Raw genomic sequence first — 13,209 nt, forward strand, 5'->3', positions numbered from 1 at the left:
CCTCGCCGCCAACTCCACTCGGCTCGCCCTTGCCGCCCTCCCTGTCCTGCCCGACGCCCCCGCTGTCCCCGCCGCCCCCGCCTTCACCGCACGCCCCCCCCTCGCGAGGGGCGGGCGCGGCCGCCGCTTGCCCGCCCGGGTGCGCCCACTGGACCTCCCTCTCCCCGTGCCCCGGACGCCCGAACACTGAGCCGCAGCCGCACGCCGCAAGCGACGGCTCTCCCTGCTTCGAGGTACTGAGTTTCGCGACCAGGCGGAGTGGGCTCTCGCAGCAGAGAGAGGCTACCCCCCCGGCCGCGGCCTGTAGGCTTGCTGCGGGCCGGCCGCGTGCGACCTCGGCCTCGGCGACCTCCTGCTCGAGACCGTAGAAGCGGAAGATCTCCCCATATCTCGCCATATCTCCCCATATCTCGTGCCTCCTGCTCGAGACCGTAGAAGCGGATTACGCACCTCCTGTCTCCCAACCAGCACTCGAGAGGACACGTACTCCGCTGTACTCCGCTGCATTCCGCTGCACTCCGCTGCACTCACTGTACTCGTGAGTGCCGTCTTCCCGCCCTCATGTCGGCGTATTCACCTCGCAGGCTCGAGACGTACGACGCGGGCCACTTCGTCTTCTCCGACCTCGCCGGCGCTAACCCTGACCCTGACCCTGACCCTACCCCTAACCCTGACCCTACCCCTACCCCTACCCCTACCCCTACCCCTAACCCCAACCCTCACCCTACCCCTCACCCTACCCCTCACCCTAACCTAGGCGGCTTCTCTCCTGGCGCCTTTGGCGAGGTGGGGAGGGCCTCGTCGCTGCAGACTCGCGTGCGCGGAGACGCCACCCCGTGGTACTCGTCGGTCGTGCCGTGGCCAGCGGCGGAGGCGAGCAGCGTGCGCGCTGCGCTGGGCACGACGACGCTCGCGCGCCCGCAGCAGCTTCGCGTCATGTACCAGCTGCGCGACGCGAGCGGCAACAGTCTCGTGAGGCAGCCGGCGAGCGCTCCGCAGGTGCGCTACCGCGACGGCGGCGCAGATCGGACGGTCTCGTGCGGCTTGCCGGACGGCAGCTCCGGCGTGGGCGAGTGCGTCGGGTTGCTTTCGAGGGGAGCATTCGCCACCGAGCGCGAGGTGACGCTGTCCTTGCTGTGGCCCGACGCGGCGACGGTGGCGCTGCCGTCCTTCGCGAGCGTGCGGCTGCAGCGCGAGCCTTCCTGGTCGGCGGCGGGGGGCTGGAACGCGCACCGCGAATCGGTGGCGGCCGTGGCCTTTGGCGCGGTGCTCCCGTTCGAGGACGTGTTCTTGGCCGCCAGCGGACGACGAGCAAGCTTCGACGTCGCGGTGTACTTGCGGACCGACATGGACGCGGCGAGCCGCGCCTCCTCCTTCGCCCCCCTCCCCGCCTCCCTTCTCGCCTCCTCTTCCCTCGCCGCCCCCTCCCTCGCCGCCCCCTCCTCTGCCGCTTCCTCCTCCCTCACCGCCTCCTCCCTTCCCGCCGCCTCCTTCCTCGCCTCCTCCTCCCCCTTCCTCACCTCCTCCTCCCGCCCCGCCAGCGCAGCGCGCCGCTCCGGGCGCGAACGGCGTCTCTTCACTGCGTGTAGCGTGTCCAGGCGAGCCGCGCGGCGCAGACCATCTCAGTCGGAAAGTTCCAGCTCGTCTTTGACGCGGCGGCGTGCGAGGTGACGGGCGACTCGGGGAGGCACCCGAACTTTGGCACCTGGGACACGCTGCCCGACTCGCGCGCCGGCGAGTACGGGCTGCTCTTCATGAACGGGAACGTGCGTGGGCACGCGAGGAGGTCGGGGAGCCTAGAAGCGGAAGACGGAGTCTTGCCCTCCAAGTAGCGCTCGAGAGGACACCTCCCTAGGACACCTCCCCGTGCTGCGCTGTAGTCCACGGCACTCCGCTGTACTCCCTGTGTTCGCACCCCTCGTATTCTGAAGACACTGCACAAGCATGAGTACCGTCTTCCCGCCCCGATGGCGGTGTGTTCCCCACGCAGGATGGGGACCGCTGAAAACACTGCACAAGTACCGTCTTCCCGCCCCGAGGCTGGTGTGTTGGCCACGTAGGATGGTGACGGTGCGCATGTCCTGCGGCGCGGGCCGGCACCTGATCGGGGTGCAGACGCTCGCGTACTCGGACCAGGACGGCGTGTCTGCCAGCCCTCGCGCTGTGTTTGCGACGAGCGTCGGGCGAGAGGACGGGCACCCTAGAAGCGGAAGACGCATTCATGTCTCCCTACCAGCTGGTACTCACTGTACTCGTATCCATTATCTTCAGGCGGTGCTCTGAATACACACTGCCCAGTACCGAGTTCCCGCCCTCATCTCGGCGTACTCACCACGTAGGACGGTTACGTCGCGCGGGCAGAGGTCTTCGTCAAGGCGTCCCAGGACCGGGCGGTGTTTGCCTATCCAGCTGACGGGCGCGCGTACCTCAACACCTTCGCCTCGCTCGGCCAGGCGGCTTAATTAATGGCCACTCTCATTACGCAAAAGAAGCCTGTGGCGCTCACCGGCGCTGAAGGAGGAGGAGACCGTGATTACAATAATCATAAACATCACCAGTCTCTCGGCCAACACCTCGGCCAACACCTCGGCTGATCTCGGCTGATCTCGGCCAGGCGGCACCGACCCTCTCCGTCAAGCTGGACAGCATCAGCGACAGCCCCGACGAGGGGCGCACCCGAGACGTGGGCTGCGCGGGCGAGTGCAGCTACACGCCGGCCGCGGGCGCCCCGAGCGGCGCGGTATCGCTCTTGGCGTCACACGGCGGCGCTTCGGACGAGCTGACGGTGCAAGTACGCTCTCCGACGACCGTGCGGCTGTCGGTGGACGACGCGACTCTCTCCGCGGTCGGGTGAGTGAGTACGGGAGGAGATGGCGGAGGAAGGCGGGGAGATTCAGATTGGTGGGGGTCCGCGAGAGGGGGTCGGGCCGGGCTCCTAGAGATATCATGCATGCCACAAGGTGCCACCACGACGCCGCGACGGACATGTACCAGTCGACTCGGCTGCGGCTCACCGTCGACGGCAGCCTCGACATGACTCGCCTCTCGACGTACTCCAGCTCCGACCCCCGCATCGCCGAGGTGGTTGGCAGTCGCGTGGTGGGACGCGGCGTTGGGACGGCGACCATCTCGGCGTTCGGCGGCGTCGCGTCGACCACAGTGACGGTGGAGGCGGCCGTGCTGCAGCCGTCGCTGGTGTCGCGCATCGTGACTTCGCTCAGTGCGGAAAAGCGAGCTCAGAGCTTCACGAGCGAAGCGAGCGTCGGGTACCTCTACACCTTTGCGGCGTACGCCAACGGGGACGTGCACACGCTGGAAGACGACGCGCTGAACGTGAGCGTGCTCGCGGCGGACAGGGTGACGCACACGCTGGCGGGCGGGCGGCACGCGGTGGGAGTCGTGCCGGATGCGCGCGCGGCGTCATGCGACGAGGAGCTGATGAGCGTGGCCCTCACGGCTTGCGGCGGCTCACTGCCAGCCGCGGTGCCGCCTCTCGTGCTCGCGCTGCCCTCGCCGGTCGCGCTGAGGCCACTGGCAGTGTCGACCGCCCACATCGCCCCGAGCGACAGCTTTGCTCGCTCCGCCGCGCTGAGCAGCCGGCCCGCAGAGTCGGGCAGGCTGACGCGGGCGCTGGTTGCGATGAGCGACGGACCCGACAAGGACATGCTTGCCGACGCGCGGGTGACGCTCACCTCGTCGGACGGCGCGTGCGTGGAGGTGGCGCCCAGTCTCGCGGAGGCCCCGAGGTGGGACTTTCGCGCGGTCCCTGGCGGAGCGTGCACGCGCGCAGTCCTCACCGCCACCTTCACGCTCGGCTCGTGGGTGAAGAACGCGACCGCCGCCCTGTACATCGTTCGTCCAAAGTCGCTGAGCGTTGCTGCCGCTTTGCACCCGCCGTGCAGCAGCTCCGCGGCGGCGCTGTACGTGCTGGGGTGCAAGGGGCGCGTGCGGCAGCGCGCCGCCTTCACCGCGTCGTACGAGCTGGAGGCGGACGACGCAGGCTACTCGCGGGGCGGCATCGTGAGCTTGGGACACGCGGACGTCACCCTCGCCCGAGCCAACCTCAAGCTCCTCTCCGGGGCTGTGCACGAGGGCGTGGCGGCGGGCGGCGCGTCCTTTGGCGTGAGCCTGCGCGGGCAGAGCGCAACGCACCGCCTGCTCATCTCGGACGATCGGTTGCGCTTGGCCGAGAGCGCAGCGTCCGTGGCGGAGACGGTGGTGACGACGCGGCGCGTGGCCGTCTCGGCGACGTTCAGCGGTCGCGGCGTCGAGTGCACGTACTCGGACTGGGCGGTGCGTGGCAGCTTGGGCACGGCGATCGAGGACGTGGCGTCCTTCTCGGTGGCGTCGGCGTACGGCGGCGTGCTGAGCGTGTCTGCCGACGGCACGGTGACGGCGCTGGCGACGCATTGGGCGAGGGCGTCGTTCTCGGTGACCAACGCGTGCGACGCGTCGGACGTTGAACACGTCTCGCTCTTCGTCAACCCGGCGGCCGGCGAGCTCGACTTGGGCGAGGCATCGCGGGCGCCGCTGCAGGCGGGCAGCACGCTCGAGGTGAAGCTGTGGTGGGACCTGAGCGGCACGTTCAGTGGCGCGTGCGCGCGCCACCCGATCGAGGCGCTCGTCGCCCACTTGCTACTAATCAGCGGGGAATGAACGATGAATCAGCGATGAATGAACGATTCATTAGGCGATCGCCGCCTACTTGCTGTACAAGTCGGCGGAGCTCGATGCCACGGCAGCCCGCAGCAGCTGGGCGCCGCACGCCGGCGGCACATTCCAGGGGACGCTGCAGGCCGTGGCGCAGCCCTTCGACTCGCCGACGAGCGACGGCGCCTACGACAGGTGGTCGAAGGTGGTGTACGCGGATTTCGTCAAGTCGGGCTTCACGGGCACGAGCTGGAGCCGGATGAACCCCGCCAGCGTGGCGCTGGCGGTGCGGGGAGGAGTGCGAAGCGGAACGGTGGGGCTGCGGCTGGAGGTGAGCTGCGGCGGCGCGTCGCACTTTCTGCCGAGCGCGGAGGGGGCGACCGAGCTGCCCTTCACCACGGGGTGGAGCGAGGTGCTCCCCTACCAAGCGGCTCGCCGCCTCGCGCTTCAGCCACGTCTGCGGCGGAGGCTGGGCGCGGCGGCGCACGGCGACGTGACGGGCGACGGCGTCACCGACGCGAGCGACCTCGCCGCCGTGGTCAACTACTTCAAGGCGCCGGCAACGGTCCGCCTCGACCTCCTCACCGACGACCAGAAGCTCTGGCTCGACGCCAACCGCGACGGCGAGTACGCAAACGCTGGCGACGTCCTGTACGCCGCCCGCGCCTACGCCGGCGCAACCGCCTACGCCGTCATCGAGCCTCTGGGGTGCCCGACCGAGGCGCAGGGCGAGCTGTCGGCCACGGTGACGAGCTACTCGGCCGCGCAGCACGTGCTCGAGGCCGTCGAGGCAGCGGTGGAGCTGGTCTACACCCGCAGTCCTACCTCCGCCCCCGCGCCCTCTCCAGCCACGCCCTCTCCAGCCACGCCGTACTGGCTCGGGGCGAGGGTCGAGTCCGGGGCGCGGCTTCCGCCAACCGCGCCGCCCTCACCGCCGGGTGGGCCGCGCTCCGCCAGCTTTGCGATGGAGGCCACCCGTGGCGGCCGCTCGCTTCGGCTGCGGCCCGAGGGCGGGTGGGAGGACGGGGCGCGGCTCGAGCTGGCGTACGTCGTCGGCAGGAGGGGCGACAGCGAGGCGCGAGCGATCTTTCTCCAGTCCACCATCACAGGGCAGCGGTTCGTGCCGCTGCAGGGCTGCACTCTTCGCTTCTCGCCGGTGCAAGTGCCGGTGTCGATGTCGGCGCCGGTGCCGCACTGGTCGCATCCGCACCCGCAGCCTCCCGAAGCGACGCGTCCCGCGCCGTCCCCTCCCCCCTCTCCGGCCCCTCCCCCCTCGCCGGCCCCTCCCCCTTCGTCGCTGCCGCCCCCGCCGCCGCCGGTCTCATCGCGCGGCGGAGGAAGTGAGCCACGGCCCGAGGCGCCGCCGCCCCTCCCGAGCGGGCGGACGAGCTACCTGGAGTCCTCTCGAGGGCGGGCCCTCGCCGCGGGCGCCGCAGCTGCGATGGCGGCGTGGCTGCTGCTGCGCCGCTCGCGCGCGTCACCGGCTAGCCAGAGGTCCCTCCCTGCAGCGAGGCGCAGCCTCGCGCCGCAGCTGCCTCTGGCGCGGCCAGAGGTGGACAGCGGGCGGGGAGGCGGCGCCGCGTGGGCGAGCAAGGAGCGCCGCGCGCCGCAGCAGAGTGCTCCTCCTTGCCCCGGCCACGACCGTCCCACCCCTTCCTTCGGTAGGCGAGCCAGGAGCCGCTGCTCCGCCACGCCTTGCGCAACGCCGGCCGCAGTGGCGAGGCCGAGCCGATGCTCTCCGCCGCTGCTCTCCGCTCCGATGGCGGCCGAGCGACTCCGCCCAGGCCGACGGCCGGGTGGCTGGGGAAACCAGCCCCCCAGCCGCTGCCGAAGCCGGACCCGCACCAGGTTCTGCGCGAGCGGCCGCCGCTTTCCCCGCGCTCACCCCTCGTGGCGGCGTGGGAGGAGGGTGGGCGCACGGTCGCCCGCTTGTTCGAGTTCGACGGTGCCGACCCCTCCGCCCCCGGCTCGTCGTCCGATTGCCCGCCCGACAGTGCGGCGAGGCAGGCGCGGGGTCGTGCCATTCGAGCGCGCGCCTCCAGCTCCGCTCACGTCGGCGGCGAGGAGCTTCTGCTCGACGGCCGGCATTGCGCGCACGGCCGGAAGGAGCCCTGGTACTGGGCTCCGTCCGCGGCGCCGGTGCAGTTTTCCTCGCGGCAGTCGCGGGGGGGCGACTGCGAGGGCGCCGCCGGAAGCTCGAGCGGCGGCGGCGCAGCAGAGCCGCGCAGAGAGGAGGTCTTGGCAACTCTGAGTGACGCCGAGCGGACGCTGCGCGAGCAGCAGACGCTGTGCGAGTCTCTCGCCGCCGGTGAGAAGGACGCGGGTGCGCCGCTCTCTGCTGTAGGCGCGCGCTCGCTCGGCAGCCGTGGTGCTCTCACCCGGTCGTGGTTCGGTGGACAGGCATCGCGTCGCTGCTCCTTACGCGCGGGCGGGAGCTGGCGGCGACGCGGCTCGAGGTGTGCAACTGCTCTGTCGCCGTCGCACTCGGCACTGAGTCGGGGGGTGCCAGCTCACTGCATGTCACGCGGGCCGAGTCGAGCGAGGTGGCGGCCGCCACGGCGGCGGCCGCCGCCGCGGGACGCGCCGCGGCTGAGGCTGCGCAGGCGGCCGACGCAGCGGCCGCGCGCGCCACGCCTATCTACACGCTCGCGCGCTACACTCCGCAAACGAGGGCTGGCGGCGGGTTTGGTGGCGAGGCTGTGAGCTTGGCGGCGGCGGCGGCGGCGGCGGCGGCGGCGGCGGGGACAGAGGCGGCATCACCCTGTCCGCGGCGCTCGCTGCAGCTCGACGACGACGACGACGACGAGGAGGAGGAGGAGGAGGAGGAGGACGAGGAGGAGGAGGAGGAGGAGGACGGCGCTGGCTTGCTGCAGGAGGGCTGGACGCTCGGCTCCTCTTTCCGCCACTCCTCCGCCCGCTCGTCCTCTCGCAAGAGCAGGGGCCGTGCCTCCTCCTCCTCCGACCGCTACTCCGCCGTCTACGACTCCTACGACTCGGAGGCCGGCGTGTCGCTGCAAGTGGCCGACGCCCCGTCCGCTTCCCCCGCCCGCTCGGAGCAGTCGGTCTTCTCCTTCATGCTCGACTACGACGGCGATCCGGGCGCCGCCCTGCCCGAGGGAGCGACGCGGCAGCGAGCGGCAGCCGTCCACAGCCTCGGCAGGGAATGCCGCCCCACCCCCCGGATCGTCACTCTGTAGGTACTTTGACGAGATCGACGACGACGAGCTGATCGCCGCGTGGCCCGCGAATCTCGCCCCGCCGCGCCAGGGCGAGGCCGAGCTCAAGCTCCCGACGGCGGGCTACCACACGCCGCCACAGCTCTCGGCGGCGGACCTGAGGGCGCTCAAGGCGGAGGCGCACGGGGCGGGCCTGTGGACGCCCTACGACATGCCGCCGACCCCGCGCACGCCCTCCCGCGTCCCCTCGCTCCCCTCGCCGATCGCCGAAGGGAGCGAGGGGCGTTCGCGCGGGCCGGTGCCGACGGCGCCGCCGCCGTCGGCGATGCCGTACCGCGGGCCAGCGCGCGAGGCGGACGGACTGCCCGTCGACGAGGACGCCGGCGAGAGCGACGCGCAGGAGGCGCACCGGCGGAGGCAGAAGTTTGACCGCGCCGTTGCCTCCAACATCTTCGCCGCGTCGCAGCGGCTTTCGCACCGCGCAGAGTCGCTCGGTGCGCTCGCCGAGGGCTGCGAGCCGCAGGCGGAGGCGGCGCTCACCGCTGCGCGCGCCTGCCTCGACGGCGAGGTGCAGGAGCTGCGTCGGTCCTCTCTCCCCCCCGCCGGCCAGCCACGTCGCACGCCCCTCCGCCCCACCACAGTCGGCTCGTGTGCCTGCGCTATAGGTTCATGCGGCAGCTCGCGCGCTTGCTCGAGCGCGACCCGATCCTCCCGAAGCGCGAGCAGATGCGCTGGGTGATCCAGGCCGAGCGCAACTACTCCCGCCTCCTCTCGCCAAGCCCCCAGCCGCCGGCCGGCGCCGCGATTGGAGCAAAGCCGCCGCCCGCGAAGCGCCGGCGGGGCCTTCCCTGGGGGCGGCGCAAGAGCAAGGCTAATCAATCCGGCCAAGTGTCGGTGCCGCAGATCTCGCAGGGGAGCGCAACACCTCTCGCGATCTGAGCCGCCGCTCGGGGCGGATTTCGAGGAAGGAATCGGAGGAGATCAGAGCGGATCATCTGGCTGTGTCGGTGCTACGTACTGTCTCTCTGTCTGGGGCGGGGCTCGCGGGGCGCTGGCTGTTAGTGGCCGCACACCCCTAGCCGCTCCTCACACTCTTGTCTCTCACATGGTGGGGTGCTCTCTCTCTTGTGATGTGTCCGTCGCTGCGCTGGCCTTCTCTTCGCGTCTGGAGAGGCGTGTCCGTGTGCAGCAGCTGTGCGCAGAGGTACTGGTTTTCTGCCCTGTCTTATCCGTGTCTACGTCGTGGCGCAGCTGAACATGAAGCAAATTTTGACACATTGCTCTCTAAATATTTTTGTCAAAATTGCATTGAGCGGATGTCGAGAGCAGCACAGGGCCACAGCCGTCTGACTGGTCACTAGAGCCGTAAAAGTGTGCCGATTTGGCGTCGGGCGATTATATCCGCCGCCGGCGATAAAGAGAGCCATCTCTTCCCTCCTCGAGAACGGAAATACGGGGCGACCCCCGGAACGTCGTCGGGCCGTTCTAGACCATAATCTGGCCCTTGGACACCCTCTTGCCGTTGCTGAGGCGGCCGTCCTTGGTGATCCTGCGCTCCTGCGCCGTGATGGACGGCCGCGTGCTGCCCCATGGCCCGGCAGGGATGACTTGATCGCCCTCTTCGACGCCCGTGGTGCAGATGGCAACCATCTGTCGAACAGCGAAGGATGAGGGGTGGGGAGTCAGAGATGGGGGCACAGAGCGCGGAAAAGTGCTGAACGGGCTCGAGAAAGCCCCGGGCCCGCGGACACTGCGGCGAAGGCTCTCTTCAAGCGTCGTTGGGACCGACCTGCATGACCCAACGAAAGAGACCGGTGATGGCACCCAGCAAGATGGTGCCCGTGATGAAGACGGTGATGTACCCGTCGAAGATGTAGGACGGGTACTGCCTGAAGGCGCCGCGCGGGCAAACGGAGATGGCCATGGGCATCCTTGTGGGCACAGGCGGCGGATATCCAGGGCCACTCACGGGTTCTTGAAGATGAGGATGGAGAGAATCAGCGTCGAGCTCGAGCGGAGGAAGTCGGACATCAGGTGCAGGAACGCAGAGCCCATATTGACCGCCTGCGCACCGCGCGGCGCGGGGTGGGAGTTGGGGTCGTGGGGGGGGGGGGGGGGACTCTTGAGCTCTGACCTCAGACTCGTCCTCCGCCTTCTTTGTTCCCACCAGTTCACCAACGTCGCCCTGTCCAAAGCTCCTGAAGGCGAACAGCGAGCCGATATCGAAGAGGAGGCCGAACAGCGCAAAGGCGCAGACGATGCGCGGGTCCACGCCAGTCCACACGCAGGCCGGGGAGCCGTCCTCGAGCGTCGAGCGCCTCTACATCGCTCTACAACGCACGCAGTTCGTCACGCGGTGGATGTAGAGCTCTACAGCTCTACATTGCTCTACAGCGCTCCAGAGCGCTCTACATCTCTACAGCTCTACAGCGCTCTACACTCTACATCCTCTACACCCTCCCTCAGGGTACGACGAGTTTTTGAGGCGGGGGACCTGCCAGCCGCGCCTGGCGCAGCGCCGATGCTGCACCATGTGCGCCGAGGCATTTAGCACTTGTAGCGAGCGCACATGGTGCGGTGCGCGTACTTGAGCAGGCGGTGCGAGCCGCAGTTGGCGCAGGGGCCCTGGGAGTGGGCGCGCGCGGCATTGACGCGGACCCAGGTATTTCTCGGGTATACCTGGTTTTTTGCAGGTATACCCGGGTTTTACCCGGAGGGTGTGCCAACACCGTGCTAACGGCTGTGCTAACGCTTGTTTTGGGACTGCCGTTCGACTGTGCTAACACCGACCTTTGCGCCAAGTGTTGGCACGATCTGTAGTCAGTGCTGCCCCTGGAGGTGTGCTAATGTTAGTCCACCAACCCTGAAGCCCCCTCCCCTCTTGCACAACAGGAATTTTGACAATTAACCAGTGGGGAAAGGCACGACTCACAATGAACGATGGGCTTGCCCATCCCGGAGTGGTTCGATCCCACACAAACCCGAGACGGTGACGGAATGCTGGCTGATGGTCTCAGGCCCAGTGAGGTAGTGCATCAGACTATCCCGGATCCTGCTGAACAAGCTCCTCTTGTAGCTCGATCGGTCAAACCGCCATCGCCGTCGGGGAGAGGGGGGACGACACTGCTCCTGCAGCGTGCACCTCGATCCTGTACCGTGTTTGTTATGACCCCCCCCAATGAACACACCAGTGAGGGAGGGCGAGACGATCGAGGGGTCCCGTACCATGCGGAATCGACCCTATCCAGTGCTCAAGTGCTCAAGCATCCGTCCTCTCCGCGCGACCCCGGCCCCTCTCGTAAGCCCTAGTGCGGACGGTTTTTTTGCGGTATCTTGATGTATCTCTGCAATATCTGACCGTATCTCCCCGTATCTCCTTGCATCTCATCGCATCTCCCCGTATCTCCCCGTATCTGCCCGTATCTCCCCGTATCCGCCCGTATCTCGTATCTCCCGGTATCTCCCGGTATCTCCCGGTATCTCCCGGTATCTCCCGGTATCCCGCCATATCCCGCCATATCCCGCCGCGGATACCGCGAAAAAAACCGTCCACACCCGGGATCTCGTAGCCGCAGCCGCGCAGCCGCAGCCGCGGCCAGGCCACTTGCCAGGCCCAACTCTTGCCGCTCTCCTCTGTGTCGGGTTGTGACGAAATCCCAAGCATCGCGTCTCGTCTCAGAGTTTGACCGTTTTATTTATTTAGCTGGCGGCCAAGTCGGACGAGATGTGCGAGAGCTTGTCCGACGATGTGACGAGGGGTGAGCGGGGACGGATATTGAAGATCCCTCCACACCAAGATCGTGCAGGGCGGCCGGACACATGTTGTATCCCTCTAAAATCCCAAGCATCGCGTCTCGTCTCAGAGTTTGACCGTTTTATTTATTTAGCATCCGTCCTCAGCTCACCTTGCCCAGGAGTCGCGAGGGTTTGCCCCCCCCCCCCCCCCTCCGCCCGCCCCCGCCCCCGCCCCACCACCTCGCGTGTGTGGAGAAGTCAAAACCTTACCTTACCTTACCTTGCCCAGCTGCTCCATCTCCTCGTCCGTCAGCGCAAACTCCAGCGCGGCCAAGTCGGACGAGATGTGCGAGAGCTTGTCCGACGATGTGACGGCGACCACGTCGCGCTGCAGCACCCAGCGCAGTGCCACCTGCACCGGCTCAGTCAGCGGCGCGCTGGCGGCCCCTCACGGCGGGAGAAGGGCGGGTGCATCGCCAAGGCGGCAGGGCGGGGCAAGGCGCGCCTGAGCCGCAGAGCGGTTGTGCGCCTTTGCGACTGCCTTGACGGTCGGGTCGCTGAGCACGTGGCCTGTGCCGTGCATCGTCACTCCGCCGAGCGGCGAGTAGGCGGAGTAGTGGACGGCGTGCCTAGAAGGCTCCTAGAAGGTTCCTAGAAGGTTCCTGCTGAGTACCGGGTAGGCGGAGTCGTGGACGGCGTGCTTGCGGCACGTCTGTCGGGTCGCGTCGTCGCGGCCCCAAAGCTGCGTCGCCTCGGAGTGGCCGCCGATGCTGTAGCCGCACTGGTTGACGGCCGGCTTCACCTTGACGCGAGGGAGGAGCGCCTCGACGGCGCTGCTGTTGAAGTTCGAGATGCCGATGGCCCGCGCCTTGCCGCTCTTCACTAGCGGCTCGAGCGCGCGGTACGCCTTCACGGTCTCGTCGAAGCTGGAGCACGGCCAGTGCACCAAAAGCAGGTCGACATAGCTCAGCCCGAGCACCTTTAGATCGTGCAGCGCGTTTTCGGTCGCGTTGCGCTTGGCGAGCAAACAGAGCGACTTGGTGAACTCGGACGGGCAGCACGGGATCTTTGACGTGACAAAGATCTCTTCGCGAGGAATGCCGCTCTCACGCACCGCCGCGCCAACCTCGGCCTGCTGCCGGTCGGTGTACGTGAGGGCCGTGTCGAGGCCGCGGACGCCGAGCTTGAGTGCGGCGCGGTGATTCCACTCGAAGCCAAAGTTCAGCGTTGGCATCTCCACGCCGGGTGCGATCGTCACACGAGGCACACCGCCGAGCGCGGCGGCGGCAGCGGGGAGAGGAGCCACGCCGCCGAGCGCGGCGGCGGTGGCAGCAGTGGTGGCGGTGGTGGCGGTGGCGGCGGAAGCGGAGACGAGAAGCAGGCACGTCACGGGCACAATCATGGCCTGGAGGCCGACACGAACAAGGGCTCGCCTGTCTGCTATAGCCGCAGCCACTCCCAGCTACTCGGTGTGAACAGAGTTCGTACTCGAGTACCGAGCAGCTGGGAGCAACTCGAGATCCCTCGAGAGTTCACGCGGAGTCGGCTGGGGCTATACCAGACAGAGGGCTCGCTGGGGAAGGTACTCGAGGAGGTACCGGGTAGCCCCCCCCCCCCCCCCCCCTCCCTGGGCTCATTCCCTGCCCTT

The 13,209-nt window shown here is 68.4% G+C and overlaps 2 protein-coding genes across 2 annotated transcripts in view; one reads left to right on the forward strand and one right to left on the reverse strand.

The window, feature by feature from the left end:
• EMIHUDRAFT_466973 (hypothetical protein) overlaps positions 1–9,112 on the forward strand; it is a gene marked incomplete at its 5' end in the record, with an annotated part of 10,436 nt that extends 1,324 nt beyond the window's left edge. The window contains 10 exons of the mRNA XM_005790197.1: positions 585–1,329; positions 1,599–1,766; positions 2,340–2,393; positions 2,669–2,850; positions 2,961–4,554; positions 4,691–5,836; positions 6,316–6,973; positions 7,051–7,681; positions 7,848–8,411; positions 8,492–9,112. Of these exons, the coding sequence (XP_005790254.1) occupies positions 585–1,329; positions 1,599–1,766; positions 2,340–2,393; positions 2,669–2,850; positions 2,961–4,554; positions 4,691–5,836; positions 6,316–6,973; positions 7,051–7,681; positions 7,848–8,411; positions 8,492–8,765 (6,016 nt within the window). The 3' untranslated portion in view covers positions 8,766–9,112. The remainder of the gene's footprint in view (positions 1–584; positions 1,330–1,598; positions 1,767–2,339; positions 2,394–2,668; positions 2,851–2,960; positions 4,555–4,690; positions 5,837–6,315; positions 6,974–7,050; positions 7,682–7,847; positions 8,412–8,491) is intronic.
• A 2,720-nt stretch (positions 9,113–11,832) lies between these two features.
• Positions 11,833–13,209, reverse strand: part of EMIHUDRAFT_109621 (putative Aldo/keto reductase family member) — a gene marked incomplete at both ends in the record, with an annotated part of 2,107 nt that continues 730 nt past the window's right edge. The window contains 2 exons of the mRNA XM_005790198.1: positions 11,833–11,973; positions 12,235–12,966. Of these exons, the coding sequence (XP_005790255.1) occupies positions 11,833–11,973; positions 12,235–12,966 (873 nt within the window). The remainder of the gene's footprint in view (positions 11,974–12,234; positions 12,967–13,209) is intronic.

The sequence above is a fragment of the Emiliania huxleyi genome (genome assembly GCF_000372725.1).
Source record: "Emiliania huxleyi CCMP1516 chromosome Unknown EMIHUscaffold_121, whole genome shotgun sequence".
NCBI lineage: Eukaryota > Haptophyta > Isochrysidales > Noelaerhabdaceae > Emiliania > Emiliania huxleyi.